This window comes from Ahaetulla prasina, chromosome 3 (genome assembly GCF_028640845.1).
Source record: "Ahaetulla prasina isolate Xishuangbanna chromosome 3, ASM2864084v1, whole genome shotgun sequence".
In the NCBI taxonomy this organism is placed as follows: Eukaryota; Metazoa; Chordata; class Lepidosauria; order Squamata; family Colubridae; genus Ahaetulla; species Ahaetulla prasina.
The window spans coordinates 193,566,675-193,585,272 of NC_080541.1; the positions used below are offsets into that span (position 1 = coordinate 193,566,675).

The 18,598-nt window shown below is 38.1% G+C and overlaps 1 protein-coding gene across 1 annotated transcript in view; it reads right to left on the minus strand.

The window, feature by feature from the left end:
- AHCY (adenosylhomocysteinase) overlaps positions 1 to 18,598 on the minus strand; it is a 40,466-nt gene that overhangs the window by 12,613 nt on the left and 9,255 nt on the right. The window contains exons 3-6 of the mRNA XM_058176563.1: positions 18,018 to 18,093; positions 15,298 to 15,450; positions 4,759 to 4,871; positions 1,075 to 1,282 (exon numbers count right to left, since the gene is read on the minus strand). Coding sequence (XP_058032546.1) covers positions 1,075 to 1,282; positions 4,759 to 4,871; positions 15,298 to 15,450; positions 18,018 to 18,093 — 550 coding nt within the window. The remainder of the gene's footprint in view (positions 1 to 1,074; positions 1,283 to 4,758; positions 4,872 to 15,297; positions 15,451 to 18,017; positions 18,094 to 18,598) is intronic.

Here is an 18,598-nt window from a genome sequence, read left to right on the forward strand (position 1 = left end):
CACGCGTGAACTTCCGAACCTGTAGGGAAGGTACGTAGATTTCACCCGAGTGGGGGAGATTGCCTACAGAAATCACTTGGCAGGACCCTTCCTTTCTGGGGTGGGCATGAGGGAACAGAGGTTGCAGTAAGCATAAGGGGGAGCACAGGAGTCACCTGGGCTTCAATAGGGGCCTCTACAGGGGCTGGGGAGAGAGAGGCAAGTGGGTGTTTCCTCTCTCTTACTTTACAGACTTGGGCAGAGGTAAAGGATGGTAGGAGATTGACAAGGAGAAAAGGGGGTTTGCCTTGGAAAGATGCCTATCAGTTCTGGCCTCTGAAGAGACTCAAATGGGGCATCTTCCCATCATGTCCTTCATTCCCAGTTGCAGATGTTTGGACTCCATCCCAGTGTCCCTGAAAAAGGAAGGTGCCTGAAGGCTGGCTTAAGTAGTGCAGGCTTACAACTCCTTTTTTATTTTGGCACGGTGGAAGCTGCAGGGGAAAGTTAACTGGCCTTGGCAAAAATAGAGAGTCCTCGTGGTGGTTGCTGCTCTGATGTGAAGAAATATTTGACTAAAAGGAGAGGATTGTGATGGAGCCAAGACTTGGCAAGTGGCTTTACAGCGACCTCTTACTCTGCCCAGTGTCACCCAGCTTTGGCAGATGGCTACCAATCACTCCCCCAATAGGATGCTGTGCTGCAAGGAAGCCAGGGATTAAAACAGAATAAGCAACCAGAATAAGCAGAATTTAGTGGCAGCAGCTGGCACCAGCAAATTGCTGTAAATATATCTTCTCCATTGTGTGCCTGCTTACTCTCTTCTAATTTTTTTCTCCAATCTCTCCACCATGCAAGGGGAGGGGGGGAAAAAACAGGTCAGCTACAGGACAATGCGGACTGAATATAATGGCAATCATGTGATTAAGGGAGGTTTTTCTGACACTATAGTAGTGTCTTAGATCAGTTTTTCTAGCCAAATACTGGATGCTAGAAAAGCACTGCATTATCAGATTACAGTCAATATACATCTATCAAATTAACACATAACCAAGGTAATGCCATCTTGTAACATATAACTAAGTTGTTTCTCACCTTCCATAGCAGCTTGCAGTGCATTGATGGGGTCAATTTCTGTGATGATGACTCTAGCACCAAAATTTCTCAAGGCTTGAGCACAACCTTTGCCAACATCACCATAGCCTGCTACAACAGCCACTTTTCCCGCAATCATGACATCAGTAGCACGCTTAATTCCATCAATGAGGGATTCTCGGCAGCCATAGAGGTTGTCAAACTTACTCTAGGAAAGAAAACTGGACATTTGAAGAAAACTGAACATTCTTTATAGTTGCAAACAAAAAGCAGCTGTTATTTGTTATTGTATGGAACTAAATTCTCCTGGAAAGAAAACAGAGATTATCAAACATCTCATGTGTGGTTCTTGTTGCTCATGGAGACTCTATTCCAGTATTAAACTTTGGTTAACAAAACACAAATAAGACTAAGGAGCTTATAGTGGACTATAGAATGAATAGATCAGACATCCAGCCCTTGCTTATCAATGGAAACCGAGTAGAGCAAGTGGCCAGTTTTAAGTTTCTGGGTGTTATCATAAAAGAGGACCTGACCTGGGGCCCTCACATTGCAGCACTGGTCAGAAGGGCCCAGCAGAGATTATACTATCCGAGACTTCTCAGGAAACAACAACTGAATGAAAAACTGCTGTTGGCCTTCTACCGCTGTACCATAGAGAATATTTTAACTTATTGCATCTGCATATGGTTTGCCAATTGCACAATGGCAGATAAGACAGCACTTCAGAGGATCAACTTCATTGCCCAGAGGATCATTGGTTGCCCTCTCCCCTCTTTGGAAGAGCTTTATAGCTCCCGCTGCCTTAAGAAAGTTCAAAACATTCTTAAAGATCCATCTCATCCTGGGCACCCTTTTTTTGAACTATTACCATCTGGCAGACGGTAAAGGATAATAAAAACAAGGACAAATAGGCTGAAAAACAGCTTCTATCCCAGGGCAATAACTATATTGAATTCTAAAGTGTAGTGCAATATCAGGTTTTCAATTTCAATTATACAGAATGTAAAGGATGTATATTTGGGTTTTTATTTTTATAGTTATCATGTAGACTTAAGACAGCATTTAATTTTGTTGTACCATGTGCAATGACAATAAACTAAACTAAACTAGCCTGTAACTATGGGAATTGTGGGTTAGGTTCTGAAGATAATTACCATTGGCTCAAAGCACTTCTTCCCACAAACAATTATCTACACAACTGCGCTACAATGTAGTTGCCCTTTCTTTATCTCATTCGGCTGTGAATTATGGTTTTTAGACTCCCAAGAGGTTTTCTTGAAGTAAAAATATCTTCTTTGAGGAGACTGATGGGCTGCTGGTGGAGGGTGTTGCTCCATTTTCTGCCATGTGGCTCATACTGGCTTCTCCACTTACACTGTATCTTTCAGTCTTAGTGAGAGAGGCCATTGCAAGGGGCTGCACTGGATGGTGTTGCTGCTTGCAGATTATTTGTTGCAACTGGAGTAAGCTGCAGACAATGTGCAAGCAGTGTTTGTATCCAGTGGGTGCAGTGGAGAGATCATGGCGAGCAGTTTGCATCCACTGCTCATGGCAATTTCTCAATCACTTGCAGGAAAAGCAGCAATGGCAAGCATTTGGCACAGATGATGTAATCCTTCAGTAGTTTTTTTACAGGTCCATCTGCCATTTTGCACATGGATAAAGTAATAAAAATATTAATAATAAAAATATTATCAAAACCCAATAAAAATGTTGGATTGCAGGGCAAAATTTAAGGTGTTGATTGTCAAGACCTATGGGGTCAACTTTCTACTGTCACTTCTTGTCACTAAGATTTGGAGGAGTTCAGGTCTCTAGAGTTGCCACTGAGTGGGATCTAGGTGGGAAATCTACTCCATTTCAGTGGCTGCCCTGTAGAACAGCATTCCTCTTGAGGTTCATAAGGCTGCAACAATACGAGTGTCAGGGTTCCAAGTAACACCACCAACGAAATCAAATCCGAGGCTTGAAATTCCTCAAAGCTAACTTTTATTAGAGATGTCATATTGGCTCATCTGGAAAAACCCGAATCTGAGAGCTTGCGGGTTTTCCACACTGAAAAGAAAGTTCAAGACCTTGCTCCTCTCCCACATGTCCACCACACATCCAATCAGGTACAGTTCTCAACACAGCTGCAGGGCACCATGGCCTTGACTTTCTATAAAGAATTTTATTGTGACTACTTATCTTATACTATATACTATTTTTTAAGTAGAAAAAATAGGGACCACCTTTGGTGGGAAGGTAAGAGCGTTCCGTGCACCTTTGGCGTTGAGTCATGCCAGCCACATGACCACGGAGACATCTTCGGACAGCGCTGGCTCTTCGGCTTTGAAACGGAGATGAGCACCGCACCCTAGAGTCGGGAACGACTAGCACGTATGTGCAAGGAGAACCTTTACCTTTACTTATCTTCTTCCCTCTATGCAATCCCACCTCCCAATTTCCCACAGTAGGATTTGTGGCAGGCCTGAATCTTAAAGGCACAAAGGTAGAAAGTTGGCTTCTAGGTCTGACAACTAGAAGGTCCCAAAGGTCCCAAAATACGACTTTTTCAGCAGTGCCTGCATTGTATTCATTATCTTCCTGATAATGTAATGGGAATGCCACACCAGCTTTTGAGTTTGTTATCTTTCTCTGGTGCACCGTCTGCACTACTGTTTTGTCCTTTGCATTTTAATTGTTCCTATTTACTGTTTTTAATCTTAATATGTAAGCCACTTAGAATTACTCTGGTGATTTGGACAACTAAAGGTAGATAAATTTAAAAAATTTAAAAATGAAGCCAAAACTGCAGATAAATGAAAACATTTGCATACTGTATATACTAAGGCTCAATCTTTATCAATTATAGATATATGAAACTGTATTAAACAAAATGAATACATGTAACTTGGATGTACCAGTATAATGAGAGGCTTCTGTAAGATTTAAGGCCAGGAAATTAGTAATTCATTGGATCAATTGCTGTTGTTGTTGTTGTTATTTATGCTTGTATACCACCTGATTCCCAATGATTCATTTAGATATCAAACTATGTCTTTCTCTATGATCATGTTCTCCCCTTACCATCATTTCAAAGCCTCCAGAAACTATTTATATTAACTGATGTTAGGATCCTCCAAACTTAATTTGTTACATTTATATGCTGCCTGACTCCCAACGATTCTGGATACTTCACTAGTAAAAACATTAATAATAGAATAATAGAGAAAAATAAAGAATAGAAAATAGGATGACCAAAAAAAAGACACCAAGTAATTTAAAAAAACCCTCAAAACCCACACAATCCAAAGGGGTAAAACTAAGTAATAAATAATAAAACCTAATAAAAGGGATAAAAACAACTACACAGTTCATGTTCCCTGTACGTATATTGTAAAGGAAAATCCATTCTACATGAGTAATTTATTGACAAAGGGATGACAGAAACAGTTTGCAGCTTTTAAGCATTTCCAAATGCAAGAAAGACCCATAACACTTAATTTTTAATTTTGATGCCAAGGAGACATCGCCTCATTCCCTGTTTAGATGCAATATTCTATAGCTTCAGCAGGAAGTAGTCATACACACATAAAGGGGGGTATGGAAACAAACCCTTCATGTAAAATATGAAGAACAGTAGGTTGCCTTCTTCTTTCAAGGAAAAAGAAGCTAGAACACAAGAATAGTGGTTGTTACCTTTGTGACAGAGTCATTAACATTAATAGCTGGCAACTTCAGAGTTCCATTGGCATGCATTTTGTAAAGATTATGGACACCGGTGGTCGTCTCCTCTGATATTCCTTTGATTCCTGCAAGGGAAAAATCCAACAGAATTTACTAAACTACTTCTTACAAGAGGCAATCTTAGATTTCATTCTGGCAGGATGACAAACAATAGTAATGGACAGATGTAACCAATCTTTTTTTTTACACATAAAAAGGGATATAACTTACCCTTTGAACATCTATTTATTTTCTTTTCAGTGTAAACTTTTTAAATGCTTGAAGACATCAGAATAAATATCCAGTGCATGGGCAGAAGAAAACAATATGTATGGTTAAGAAGGGCTTCAAGGTTAACCCAGGAAGAAAGATCTTCCTTCAGTGACAAACAATAATATACAACGTTCTCAGAAATTGTGAAGCTGTTTGGAACATTACCTGAATTTCAAATAGCTGATATAAAATAATCCTATGCTTACTTTAGAATAGAACAGTACAGAACAGAACAGAATAGAATTCTTTATTGGTCAAGTGTGATTGGACACACAAGGAATTTGTCTTGGTGCATATGCTCTCAGCGTACATAAAAGAAAAGATACATTCATCAAAAATCATAAGGTACAACACTTAATGATAGTCATAGCGTACAAATAAGCAATCAAATCATATTAGGAAATATAAATTATAAATAATATTTATCAATATAAATCGTAAGGATACAAACTATGTTAATAATGGGACTTTTTCCCAGAGGGATTCAATCAGGATTTATGGATGCACTGCTGAAGCAGCATAACTTTGCACACTGAGACTATATTTAAAAGATATTGTGTCCAAAATCATCTGAAACTTCAATAACTGACTACAGTTGGTCCTCAACTTACGACCACATTTTATCATTTTTCATGCCACAGTTGTTAAGTAAATCATAGCAGTTATTAAGTCAGTAACAGTTATTAAGTGAATCTGCCTTGCCCATTGATTTTGATTGCCAGAAGATTGTCAAAAGGTATCACATGACCCCAGAATACTGCAACCATCATAAATATGAGTTAAGTTGCCAAGTGTCTGAATTTTGATCATGGTGATGACCATGGAGATGCTGCAATCGTCGTAAGTGTGAAAAACAGTCATAAATCACCTTTTTTCAGTACCGTTGTAACTTCGAACAGCCACTAAATGAAGTGTTGTAAGTTGAAGGCTACCTGTACAACAAGGCTTGTGTGCTCGAAAAAATACATACATTTCTAAAATTTAATACAGGATAGAAGAGTTACTTGTTATGGGTGGGGAAGAGTAGGAAATAAAATTTACAAGCCTTGTTTAAAAGCTTTCCACCAGTTATGGATGGAATTACTTTGCAAACATTAATTGGGCAAGTAATAAATATGTCTTCTATTGAGGCATGGTTTCTATTTCCCTTTTGATTTTAGAAATATAAATATGTTCCTTCACTGTAGTTATTAGCTGTTTTATTGTAACTACATCTGCAGTGGTTATTTTATAGTAACACGAATTGAGAACAGTATTTGGCCTCACTGAAGGAAGCACATAACATTTATTGTTTTACTTTCTTGTATCTGTATATCTCTTTGAGGATAACATTAAATGTGTCCTAAACATATTATATTGTTGAAATAAAATTAGAAATCAATCTTTATGTCAGCTCATATATAAGAATGTACCGGAAGAAGAATGTGAAGACAGTATCAACATCTGGCTGGCTATAGAACACTTATGTTATATTGGCTTTTCATCTATGCTACAGTAATATCCTTCATTAGTTCAACTAAAGTTCATAATAGTTGACTAAGCACAATTATATATGCTTTAACATTAGATCAGGGGTGTCCAAATTTGGCAATTTAAAGACTTGTGGACTCAGCTTTGCTGTCTGAGGAATTCTGGGAGTTTAAGTCCGCAAGTCTTAAAGTTGACAAGTTTGGACACCCCTGCCTTAGCTGGAACCTGAGAACAGAATGCAGATGTTCCAAGTCAGTTTTAAACTACATCAGGCTCTTTGAAAGATTGATGAAATAAGAAAAAAAAAAAACCAAGCTGGACTGTATGTTTTATAAATTACATTAATGTTGTTTCATCAGCTTAATCAGCTTACTGAACTGATCAAGTACATGTAATTTGATAGGCCCCAGTTTATATGACTTTGATTTATTCCCATTTCCACACAAGATTGAAACCAAATGTAGATTTAGCTATCGACTTTGTTGAACTTGAAATTTTGAACATTATTCTACAATTGCAGCTCATCTAATACAATTGTTTTATGAAGGATTTTATGAAGGATTTTATGGTTTTATGAAGGAATATTCCTAAAGTAATTATCTTTTATTTTAAATTATCTCTTTTATTTCAAGACAATAAAAGAGATAGTTGGAAAGGAAGTGTATTTTTGATAAGATGTGGTCAGCATTAGCTTGTCCCTCTAGTTTCGCGATGTTGGATTTCCTATGGGAGTGTGTACTGTAGTAAGTGAAACTTAATGCATACTTTTCATTGAATAAAAAACTACTAGAAAAATATAAAACTTAGCTCTTAAATCAATCAAAAGGTGTTTCATAGAAGTGAACAATAGCCTTGTATAATAATGTGCTCTTCTGCCATATATTAACTGATAACCAATGGCCCTGTTGATATAGTATTTTAATAGACTGCATATTCAGGGACGACAGAAAACGAGGTGGCTGGATGGAGTCACTGAAGCAATAGGTGTGAGCTTAAATTTATTTATTTATTTATTTATTAATCGTATTTATATACCGTCCTATCTCCCGAAGGACTCAGGGCGGTTCACAGGCAAATAAAAACACATAAATACAGATTAAAATAACAATTAAAAAACTTATTCTAAAAGGCCGAATGTTTAAAAACAATATAAAAAAATAAAACCCATTTAAAACCAATAAATTTAAAATCTAATCCAGTCCTGCGCAGATGAATAAGTGTGTTTTAAGCTCGCGACGGAAGGTTCGGAGGTCCGGAAGTTGACAAAGTCCTGGGGGTAGTTCGTTCCAGAGGGTAGGACCCCCCACAGAGAAGGCCCTTCCCCTGGGCGTTGCCAGATGACACTGCCTCGCTGACGGCACCCTGAGGAGTCCCTCTCTGTGAGAGTACACGGGTCGGTGAGAGGTATTCGGTAGCAGTAGGCGGTCCCGTAAATAACCCGGCCCTATGCCATTGGACTCGAAGATGGTAGAGGACAGAAAGGCCTGGAGGAACGTTGTCCATGGGGACATGACTTCGCAACTAACAACAACAACAAATATTCAAGGAGACAGATTTTGTATGAGAACGCCGATAATTAAATATCTTGATATCACTTCGAGCCATCACTCTGCTAAACAAATAATTCCCTCAACACTGTCAGACTATTTACTGAATCTGCAATACTATTAATCGTTTCATAGTTCTCATCACCAATCTCTTTCCACTTATGACTGTATGACTATAACTTGTTACTGGCAATCCTTATGATTTATATTGATATATTGACCATCAATTGTGTTGTAAATGTTGTACCTTGATGAACGTATCTTTTCTTTTATGTACACTGAGAGCATATGCACCAAGACAAATTCCTTGTGTGTCCAATCACACTTGGCCAATAAAATTCTATTCTATTCTATTCTATTCTAAATACATCTGGTAGTATCACATTCAATACAAATATTTGGATCGCGGGGAAGCAATAGAAAAAAAGATCATAAATACCTCACATTGGTTGCAAATTGTAAATTTTTAGAAGAATGAGGCGAAGTACTAAGAAACAAGTATATCCCTATTTGCACTTCTTAGCACTAGAAAAATGTAAGGAGAAAAAAGTTGAACACTAATCATTTCTGGATGTACAAAGGACAATTCTACCCTATATCTCTCCTGAAATATAGCTGATGAATAAAAATAGACTTTGCAATATATTGTTTATTAATGTAAAGAAAGAATGACTAGGACAGTAGCTTGATAGACTAGATTAGAAAATGCAAGGCCTCCCTCTAGTGGGCTTTTGACAAAACCTTATTTACATAACTTTATATCTCAATGACCAATTAGTCTTTTACTTCTAGTGCATGGTTTTAATGATTCACTGTTGCATCTGCAATTTTGTTTTAAAAAAATTATGTAAAAAATTATAACCTATTACAGTTTAAGAAATACTTACAGTAAGCTATCTACTAGTAATTGTACCCTCTCCCATGGCCATGAAAGCTTCTATACGTCTACAATTTTGGTTTCTTTCAAATACATACATATATCAGTGGTGAAATCCAATTTTTTTTTACTACCGGTTCTGTGGGCGTGGCTTGGTAGGCGTGGTGTGACTTGGTGGGCGTTGCAGGGGAAGAATACTGCAGAATCTCCATTCCCACCCCACTCTAGGAGAAGGATACTGCAAAGTCTCCATTCCCTCCCCACTCCTGGGGAAAGGATACTGCAAAATCTCCATTCCCACCCCACTCCAGGGAAGGACACTGCAAAATCTCCATTCCCTACCCACTCCTGAGGGAAGGATATTGCAAAATCCCCATTCCCACCCCACTCTGGTGCCAGCCAGAGGTTGTATTTGCCAGTTCTCCAAACTACTCAAAATTTCCACTACCAGTTCTCCACAACCTGTCAGAACCTGCTGGATTTCACCCCTGACATATATACATATATAATATAGTTATAGCATATAACTATATATAGTATATATACTGTAAATGAGCATATTAATTGCATTTTAAGTTTAATTAACTGTAATTTAAATTTCAGTTACTCTTGAACCTGCCTATTTTGTGTAGCCCCTTCCATATCTCTAAAAAGTCAAGGGCAGCACTGACCCTGAACAATTGCTCCCATTTTTTGCTTAAATTACAAAATGTCCAAAGGTACACGAGCCTAGAAAGTAATTATGTAATATAGAATAATGGAATAATGCTTGTGTAATATTGATGGCCCTGTTAAACCAGCAGGATTATTGCCTCTAAAAGAACCAATGTTGGAAGATCTTGGTCTGTTTCCTTATCCTTGTCTACTGTTAAAAATAGAGGACATCAGAGGCTTAACTTGCAGGTTTCAGTTTCACTACTGCATTGGAAAACAGCCTTGCTCAAATTTGTAGATTAATGTTGTTTTTTGTTTTTCCAATATTTCTGGGTTTTATCTTTAGGAACTTTTTTCTATTTGCCATCTTTATTAACTGCAATACATTAATATAGGCAGTTTGCTAATTATGTGGATTGCCACTTGAAACAGTATGGATTTGTACTATGCTAGACTGTAGGTAGTCCTTGACTTTTGACTGGTGGCTTAATGATCAAAGTTACAATGGACACTCCCAAAAGCTACTTATAACTTGAAGTTATGTTGGCTGTACCCTCCTCTGATCACATGATCTCATTTTGGGTGTTTGGCAACCAGTTCGCCTATATGGTTATTTGCAGTGTCCCACAGTTACAGGACCATGAACGATTTGGCCTGTTCCCAATATTTACTTCCAGTTACTTCAAAAACAGCCCACTGGATAAAATGAATTTATTTAACAATGGTGGTGTTTGCTTAACAAACCACTTCAAAAAGAGCCATAAAACCAGGCATCATCACATGATAATCTGCTTAATGATCACAATTTTTAACAATAACTCTGAGCTCAAATATAGTCATAAGTCAAGGACTATCTGTTGATGATAAAGACCTGAGCTCTGATCCTGAAAGACAAGTTCCTGACAGGCATAGTTTCAAAGCTATAAGTGAATACCTATTTATTGAGGGGATAAAAGCATTTTGATATTAAGCTATTTCTACATGTCTTCAAAGTTCAATTAAGAGAAAATAATACAGTCTATATGGCTCCGATTCTGCCATGCAATACACAGAGATACCATTCTTGAACTTAAACCTACCATCATATCTAGGAATGCTAAGAAGATGAGTCCTCATCCAAGTCATTTTTCTTCACAAAAGAAAACTAAAACAATCTACCCCTAATAATTGATTTGAATTTTATGAATTGGGGTGTGCATGCGTTATATATTTTACATTCTGTGAAACAGGTTGGTAAATTATGTAAAAACCAAAAGCACTGATTATTTTATCTTTCTCACTGTAAGGTTGGTTTTGATGTGTAAGCAAGCTTTAGTTGCCTGGCTAAAGAAGATAGGTCTGAGCACTTTCTAATCCACTGTATAAGATTTTCATTTGTGGGATTAATTACTTTACTGTTTTATATTAATCAACTTGAATGCCATTTGTTTATTGGAAAAACAGAATGCAAAGCTTAAAGAAAACGAATTGGGAAGATGTGAACAGGAAGCCAGACTTTCTGGTTGGCAGAAATACTGCATTGACTACCAAATCAGTACCTTTCAAACAGCAAAACATGACGAGGCAGAACTGCATTGTGCTATCACAGAAGTGCACATCCTTTTGAGCAATTTATTTTTAAAAAATAACAACATTATTTTGGCAGCCATGAATTCAAAGTGCTCCTCCTCAAATCCCAGGGATTTATTGCTGTTTTATTTGTTCTATTTAAATCCCTAATCTAGTATATACAGACTAAGAAAGTATCATGATAACATAGCAGAGAAGCTACTTGAACACTTTCTGTCTTTCCTTGAATCTTCCACTTTACCATGTAATTCATGACAACAAAATCTGGGATATTCCTGAACAATTTAAGGTTTAGAGGATTGAAAAAATTGGGGAAAACTTTCAAGATCTTCAAAAGGAAACATTTTTCTCAAAACCAAAAGAATAGTATTGAATTTTTTTTTTTTTGGTTTGGCTACTTTCCAAAAAGTTCATTGTATAGTCATGGCCGAAAGTTTTGGCACCCCAGAAATTTTTCCCGAAAATCAAGTATTTCTCACAGAAAAGTATTGCAGTAACACATGGTTTGCTATATACATGTTTATTCCCTTTGTGTGTATTGGAACAAAACAGAAAAAAGGAGGAAAAAAAGCAAATTGGACATGATGTCACACAAAACTCCAAAAATGGGCTGGACAAAATTATTGGCACCCTTTCAAAATTGTGTATAAATAAGATTGTTTCAAACATGTGATGCTCCTTTAAACTCACCTGGGGCAAGTAACAGGTGTGGACAATATAAAAATCACACCTGAAAGCAGATAAAAAGGAGAGAAGTGCACTTACTCTTGCATTGTGTGTCTGTGTGTGCCACACTAAGCATGGACAAAAGAAGGAGGAGAAGAGAACTGTCTGAGGACTTGAGAATCAAAATTGTGGGAAAATATCAACAATCTCAAGGTTACAAGTCCATCTCCAGAGATCTAGATTTGCCTTTGTCAACAGTGTGCAACATTATCAAGAAGTTTGCAACCCATGGCACTGTAGCTAATCTCCCTAGGCGTGGACGGAAGAGGAAAAATTGATGAAAGGTTGCAATGCAGGATAGTCTGGATGGTGGATAAGCAGCCCCAAACAAGTTCCAAAGAAATTCAGGCTGTCCTGCAGGCTCAGGGAGCATCAGTGTCAGCGCGAACTATCCGTCGACATTTAAATGAAGTGAAACGCTATGGCAGGAGACCCAAGAGGACCCCACTGCCTGACACAGAGACATAAAAAAGCAAGACTACAGTTTGCCAAAATGTACTTGAGTAAACCAAAATCCTTCTGGGAAAACGTCTTGTAGAGCCCCGTGTCAGAAAGCTTGGTTTGCGTCCGAGATTTTGGGTCTTCCAGCAGGACAATGACCCCAATATACGTCAAAAAGCACCACCCAGAAATGGATGGCAACAAAGCGCTGGAGAGTTCTGAAGTGGCCAGCAATGAGTCCAGATACAAATCCCATTGAACACCTGTGGAGAGATCTTAAAATTGCTGTTGGGAAAAGGCGCCCTTCCAATAAGAGACCTGGAGCAGTTTGCAAAGGAAGAGTGGTCCAAAATTCCGGGTGAGAGGTGTAAGAAGCTTATTGATGGTTATAGGAAGCGACTGATTTCAGTTATTTTTTCCAAAGGGTGTGCAACAAAATATTAAGTTTCTGGGGTGCCCACACTTTCAGCCATGACTGTATATTTGTTGCAAAGTTCGTTGTATATTTGTTGTGGAACGTATTCAATCTATAAGCAATAAAAACTTGATATTTCTTCTTACTAGAGTCATCTGGCATTACTACATTAATACAAAAAAGTTCTATATACTACAAAACTTCTCATTGTCAGGATTTTTAATAGGTGAAATATTGCATCACAGAGTAACAATTTTTGAACCAAGGTACCTCAAATGGCAACTTACAGAATGTGTCCAAAATCCAGGACCCATGATTCCCAAAGGGAATGAAATTTGGGGAAGTTGTAGCTGTTTCAGTGCTTCTTCTCATATGGTCTTAATTTTCACCATGACAGAATGTCTACGGAGATTCTTAATCATCCAGCTCATGTTTATTCCAAAGGTGCTTTTTCTAAAAGGCAACTGGACTTTGTTTTTTTTCTTCCCCCTTTGAAAACATTTCACTTCTCTTCCAAGAAGCTTCTTCAGTTCTCATACGGCCATGATGGCGAACCTATGGCACGCGTGCCACAGGTGACACGTGTAGCCATATCAGTGGGCACGCCAGCTCAGCTTCGGCACGCATGCACATGCCAGCCAGCTGATATTCGGGCCTTCTGGGCCCACCAGAAGTAGGGAAACAGGCTGTTTCCTGCCTCCGGAGGGCCTGTGGTGGGTAGGGAAGGCCCGTTTTTCCTTCTCACCTGGCTCCAGATCTTCTCTATGCATCTAGGGAGGGTGAAAACAACCTTCCCTAGATGCATAGGGATCTATAGATCCCCAGGCCCTCTGGAGGCCCAAAACGGACAGTTTCCCAACTTCCGGTTGGACAGGAAGTGACATTTTTTGCTGTTCCCCAGCCTCCAGAGAGTCCTAGAGAGGCTCTGGAGGCTAGGGATAGCAAAAAACATCACTTCCTGTCCAACCGGAAGTTGGAAATGGGCCGTTCTGGACCTCCAGAGGGCCTCTGAGGGAGTGGGGAAGGCTGTTTTTGCCCTCCCCAAATGCATAGAGAGGATCTGGACCCAGGTGAGAAAGAAAATCCGTCGTACCAGGCCATCATGTCCCAGAAGCAGGGGGGAGGGGAGGTGGGTTGTGCGTGCATGCGTGTGTGCATGTGCACACCTACCCCCCAACACTGGCACGCAATGGCAAAAAGGTTAGCCATCACTGTCATAGGGTTTCAATATGACAGTTTCCCAGCCAGTCTCACAATCCCTCACTCCCTCCTCTACCCAGCAGCAGCCATTTAATTGCCTGCTGGGCTGGGCTGGGCAGATTTCTGATCCTCCCTGCCAACATTCCAGCAGGAAACTCAATGAGGAAGCCACAAGGAAATTGGAAATTATTCCTGTTCCCACTGCTTTTTTACCCGCCTATGATCATTCTGTTTTTCTGCTTAAGTAAAGAAATGTCTCTGAACTGGTGACCCAACAGAGCATGGGTTGTCTATTATTATTTTACAGTTGAAGCTATGTTATTAAGGCTGCAAAAAAGTCTGAGCATAGCACCCCAAATACTGAGAATTTTGCAAAGGGACGGGAGCAGAAAATTGACTCCTAGCTATTAAATGTGTGTAATTAAAAACCTAGGGAATTTCAGATTCATGCTAACTATACTACCATATAGGTCAGATTTTTTTTAAAATGGAACAATCTTAATAATTTTACAAGGCCACAAAATGTAAAATGTACATCTCACTTCTAGAGTATAAATACTTATGTAGGTTTATCAAGCTTCTCAGGCACGTGCAGATATTTACCAAAGGAGGGATTTTTATTTCAATTATTTTTATAAGTCTTTGTTAATATAAAGTAAAAAATACAGGTATACACCACACAGAAGCATATATCCATAATACCTCAAACTGTACAATGTTTTCCTCATATATGAGGGGTAATCACGGCTGGGTAACCTGATGCCTTCGATTGGTTTGTGTACTAAGTGAGAATAAGGGGTCACTTGGGAAAAGAATTCAAACCAAAGTTTATTATCTAAAGTGGGTATTCTGTATTACTAAAGGTTGCAAAGCATTTAGCAACACCAAAGATTGGAGCTGAAAGGACCTAGCATATTCTGGAGGAATGGGCAAAAAGTTTAATGCAAATAAATCCTCCTTTACCATTGTTGTTGTTAGTTGCGAAGTCGTGTCTGACCCCTTGCGACCCCACAGACAACCTTCCTCTAGGCCTTCCTGTCCTCTACCATCCTCTGGAGTCCATTTAAGCTCATGCCTACAGCTTCAGTGACTCCATCTTCTTCTTTTTCCCTCAATCTTTCCCAGCATTAGGTTCTTTTCCTTTACCATATGCTAAGTCAACTGGGCTTACAACATACTTTGTGGGTGTTTCTTGCCTTACAAGTAAAATGTACTGTTTTGAGTGACTATGAGTTTTGCCTACCCACCCAGCCATCCCTTTAAAAATGAAACAATTATCTCCCCAGTGACTTTGAATGTACAATATATTAGAAAAGTGTTTTGGAAGACTAGGCAATTACCTTTCAGGAGCTGAGGATATTTGGTATGAACCAAGCTGGTGAGATCTCCACCATCATCAAGAATCATGTTCAGAGGCTGCCCATCCTTGAAGTAGAGGGTCTGTTCAATACACCATATGTATTCTTCATCTGTTTCTCCTTTCCAGGCATACACTAGACCCAAATCAAACATAAACCATATGGCTTATAATTTCTCAGCAATGCTGTTATAACCAATTGAATGAAGTTTGAGAACGTAATGACAGGAAGTCGTAATGTAAAATTTTTCCTTGAGGCAGTAAGTAAAATTCTCTGTGTAGAAAACCAATTTCCCCACTATTAAGATTGTGATCAGTATTCACCAGTTTCTCACAGATCTAAGACACTGACCTAAAAGTCTTTCAGTGGAGAAAGGCAGTAAAAAAAGTGCAGTCTAAACGTAAAAAGGTATTTGTGAAAAGGCAAGAATACATTTACAGGGTAATTTAGCTTTATTTAACTCAAGGTAAAGATTAATGGCTAGATCATCCTTCTTCAAACTGTTTACTCTTCAGATGTTAAAACTCCCAGAATTGTCAGCAAGGTTTGGCTGTGGAACATCCACAGATGCTGGGAAAAATGTATTTATGAGCAACTGTGAAGAGACACATTTCACATTTCCTTGCTCTTAAGCCAATATATATTAACAGTTTTTTTAAAAAAATAAAGGACTATCAAAATCCCACAATTTTCAATTCCCTTCCTCCAATCCAATTGCTAATCAATGTACTCATCCTTTAACATACATTCAGTGTATCCTCCAGAGGAGTTAAATATGTTAAGGCTTCTGCAGCAAAGATAGTTGCCTTCTAAATGTTTTAAGGATGAACTTAGGATCCCATTGGCTCCATGATTTTGCTTGTAAATGAATTGTGAAGAGCCCTTCTCCAGTGTTATCTTTACTTCCAAGAATATGTCTGAGCTTTAAAGGGCCTGATAACCAGTGGTGGGATTCAAATAATTTAACAACCGGTTCTCTGTCCTAATGACCAGCTGGGTAAGTATAGCTCGGTGGTCATGTGACTGTCTGAACATAGCCAACTCAACGTCACTCACGTCGATGGGGGCTTCACCTTAGCTATTACAATGTAATAAGGGTTAACCAGAGAGACAGTTTCTGTAAGCAGGGCAATAAAGATTAGGCTAGAAACGCCATCAGAATGTCTCCCTCCTGCCTTCCTTACAGGATTAGCCCTGTAAAGTGGGAAAAAACAAAATAAGATTTCTTCCAACAACCGGCTCTCTGAACTTAAATAAATATTAAATTAAATTAAATAAATAAAAATAAATAAATAAACTGCTTAGAAAGTTAACAACCGGTTCTCCTGAATAGGTGCGAACTGGCCGAATCCCACCTCTGCTGATAACTATCTTAGAGTAACATAAACCAAAGCAATTAAACTATCTGCTTTTTCAATTAACTAGATTAAAAGTGAACCTGTCTTCCTGTCTTCCATCTATTCCAGAAACATCTATTTCAGAGTCATAACTAACCCTTTAATTGGTGTGAGCTGTTCAGAGCAATTGAGAATTGGGCAAGCTACAAATTGTGTATTATTATTTTGCAGATGATGGTGCAAGTAAGAATATATTGTTCATTCGTGTTTTGCTCTATTTCTTTGTTCTTTAACTTTAATTTCAATTCCTTTAATTCTTTAACTTTAATTCCCTATGTAAATTATGCAGACTTATTCCCTATGCATTCCCTATGCATACGTATTAAGGATATATCGCAAAGGATACTCTTCCATAGCCTTTGCTATATATCTTTAACAAGCTAAATCCAAGCCAGCAAGTGGGGCTTTAGGTCTATTTATTTTCATGGGAATGAAGCATAATCATCATCCTTGTTAATTAGGATTAAGACAATAAAATGAGAACATTTTGCTTTTCATCACAGATGCAAAAAATAGTTAATGATGTTAAATTTCAAACAGTTTAATCATCAGATCTATCATCCCATGTTACTGCAAAACTAAGACCGTGCAGATTTTAGAAGCATCTCTCTGCCTTGAATAAATGGATACAGCTATTCTACATTACAAGCAAAGCAGCTGTACCACTGATTGGAAGCTATCACCATTTCATTTCTCACAAATATTACTCTAAAACCTACATCAAGCTCCACAGTTTGCAAAGAAATTATATTGCGACAAATGAGAAATCTAAATTTTCAAAGCCCATGATATTCTTAAATATTGTGAAAACACACTTCACTATACTTAAGATTCACTAATGTGTAAAAAGCCATATCACCTAAGCACTTCTGAGAAAAAACAATAGAAGGTGTGCCCTTTGCATTGAGATCACTTAGAAGTGAGAAGACCCAGTATACTGGATCCAATCTTTTGAAACAGAAATGTAACCCTTTTTCAAAATATTCAATCCATTGAATCCAGTAGTGCAAAATCTTCAAGATCACATATCGGCTAGTTTCAAGAGCAAAAGCTTTCTGATTCTGCCATAGTACCTATATTGTTTTCATACTGCACTTCCGGATTTTTATTTTCATTTAAAAAAAATTTTATGATAAAGCAACATTCTAGTGTGTGTGTTTTTCACTAGGAAAAAAGGATAGCACACATTCAATTGGAGTAACCATCTTTCTAGGAACCCCCAACGTATTTTCCTGTTCTCTCTGACTTTCCTTTATACCCACAGGACTAAAAAAGGTCATAACTGTTAACAATGCAGAACATTACCAGGAATTCCACTTTTGGCAATAGCTGCAGCAGCATGATCTTGTGTGGAAAAAATATTGCAACTGGACCACTGGACCTGAAAAATAATTCAAAGTGCCATCAGCACTATATTCAATAACTATATAGAGTTAATGAAGCAATCCCTAAAGTTTACTACTTTCACAGAATTTGACTTTGGTTAGGAAGAATGCTTTAAAGGCAAATAGTTTGAAAAATCAGGAGATCAATTATTTCCCAGTGAAAGCTGAGTCAGAGTTCAAAACTTTGTACCTGGTTAAACTAAAAGCTTTCCAAAACTCAGTAGCTGAAAATCAGAATGTAAATGGATCTTGAAGTGACTGTTTACTTAGGTTTCTTATTTTAGCTTCAGTCAAAATTCTTGATAACTTTTTTTCATATCAATTCAATCACTACATCAAAAGGAAACTTTATAGTTGGCTAGTTTGCAGCTAGGTCAGACACTGTTTTAAACAATGCCATTGTTTCTTTGGTTCTGCTACACAAACTCATTTCAGCTTTATAGTTTGGCACAAAAAAACCCAACCCATTACACTTATTCTACAAAGCTTTGCAAAACTGAG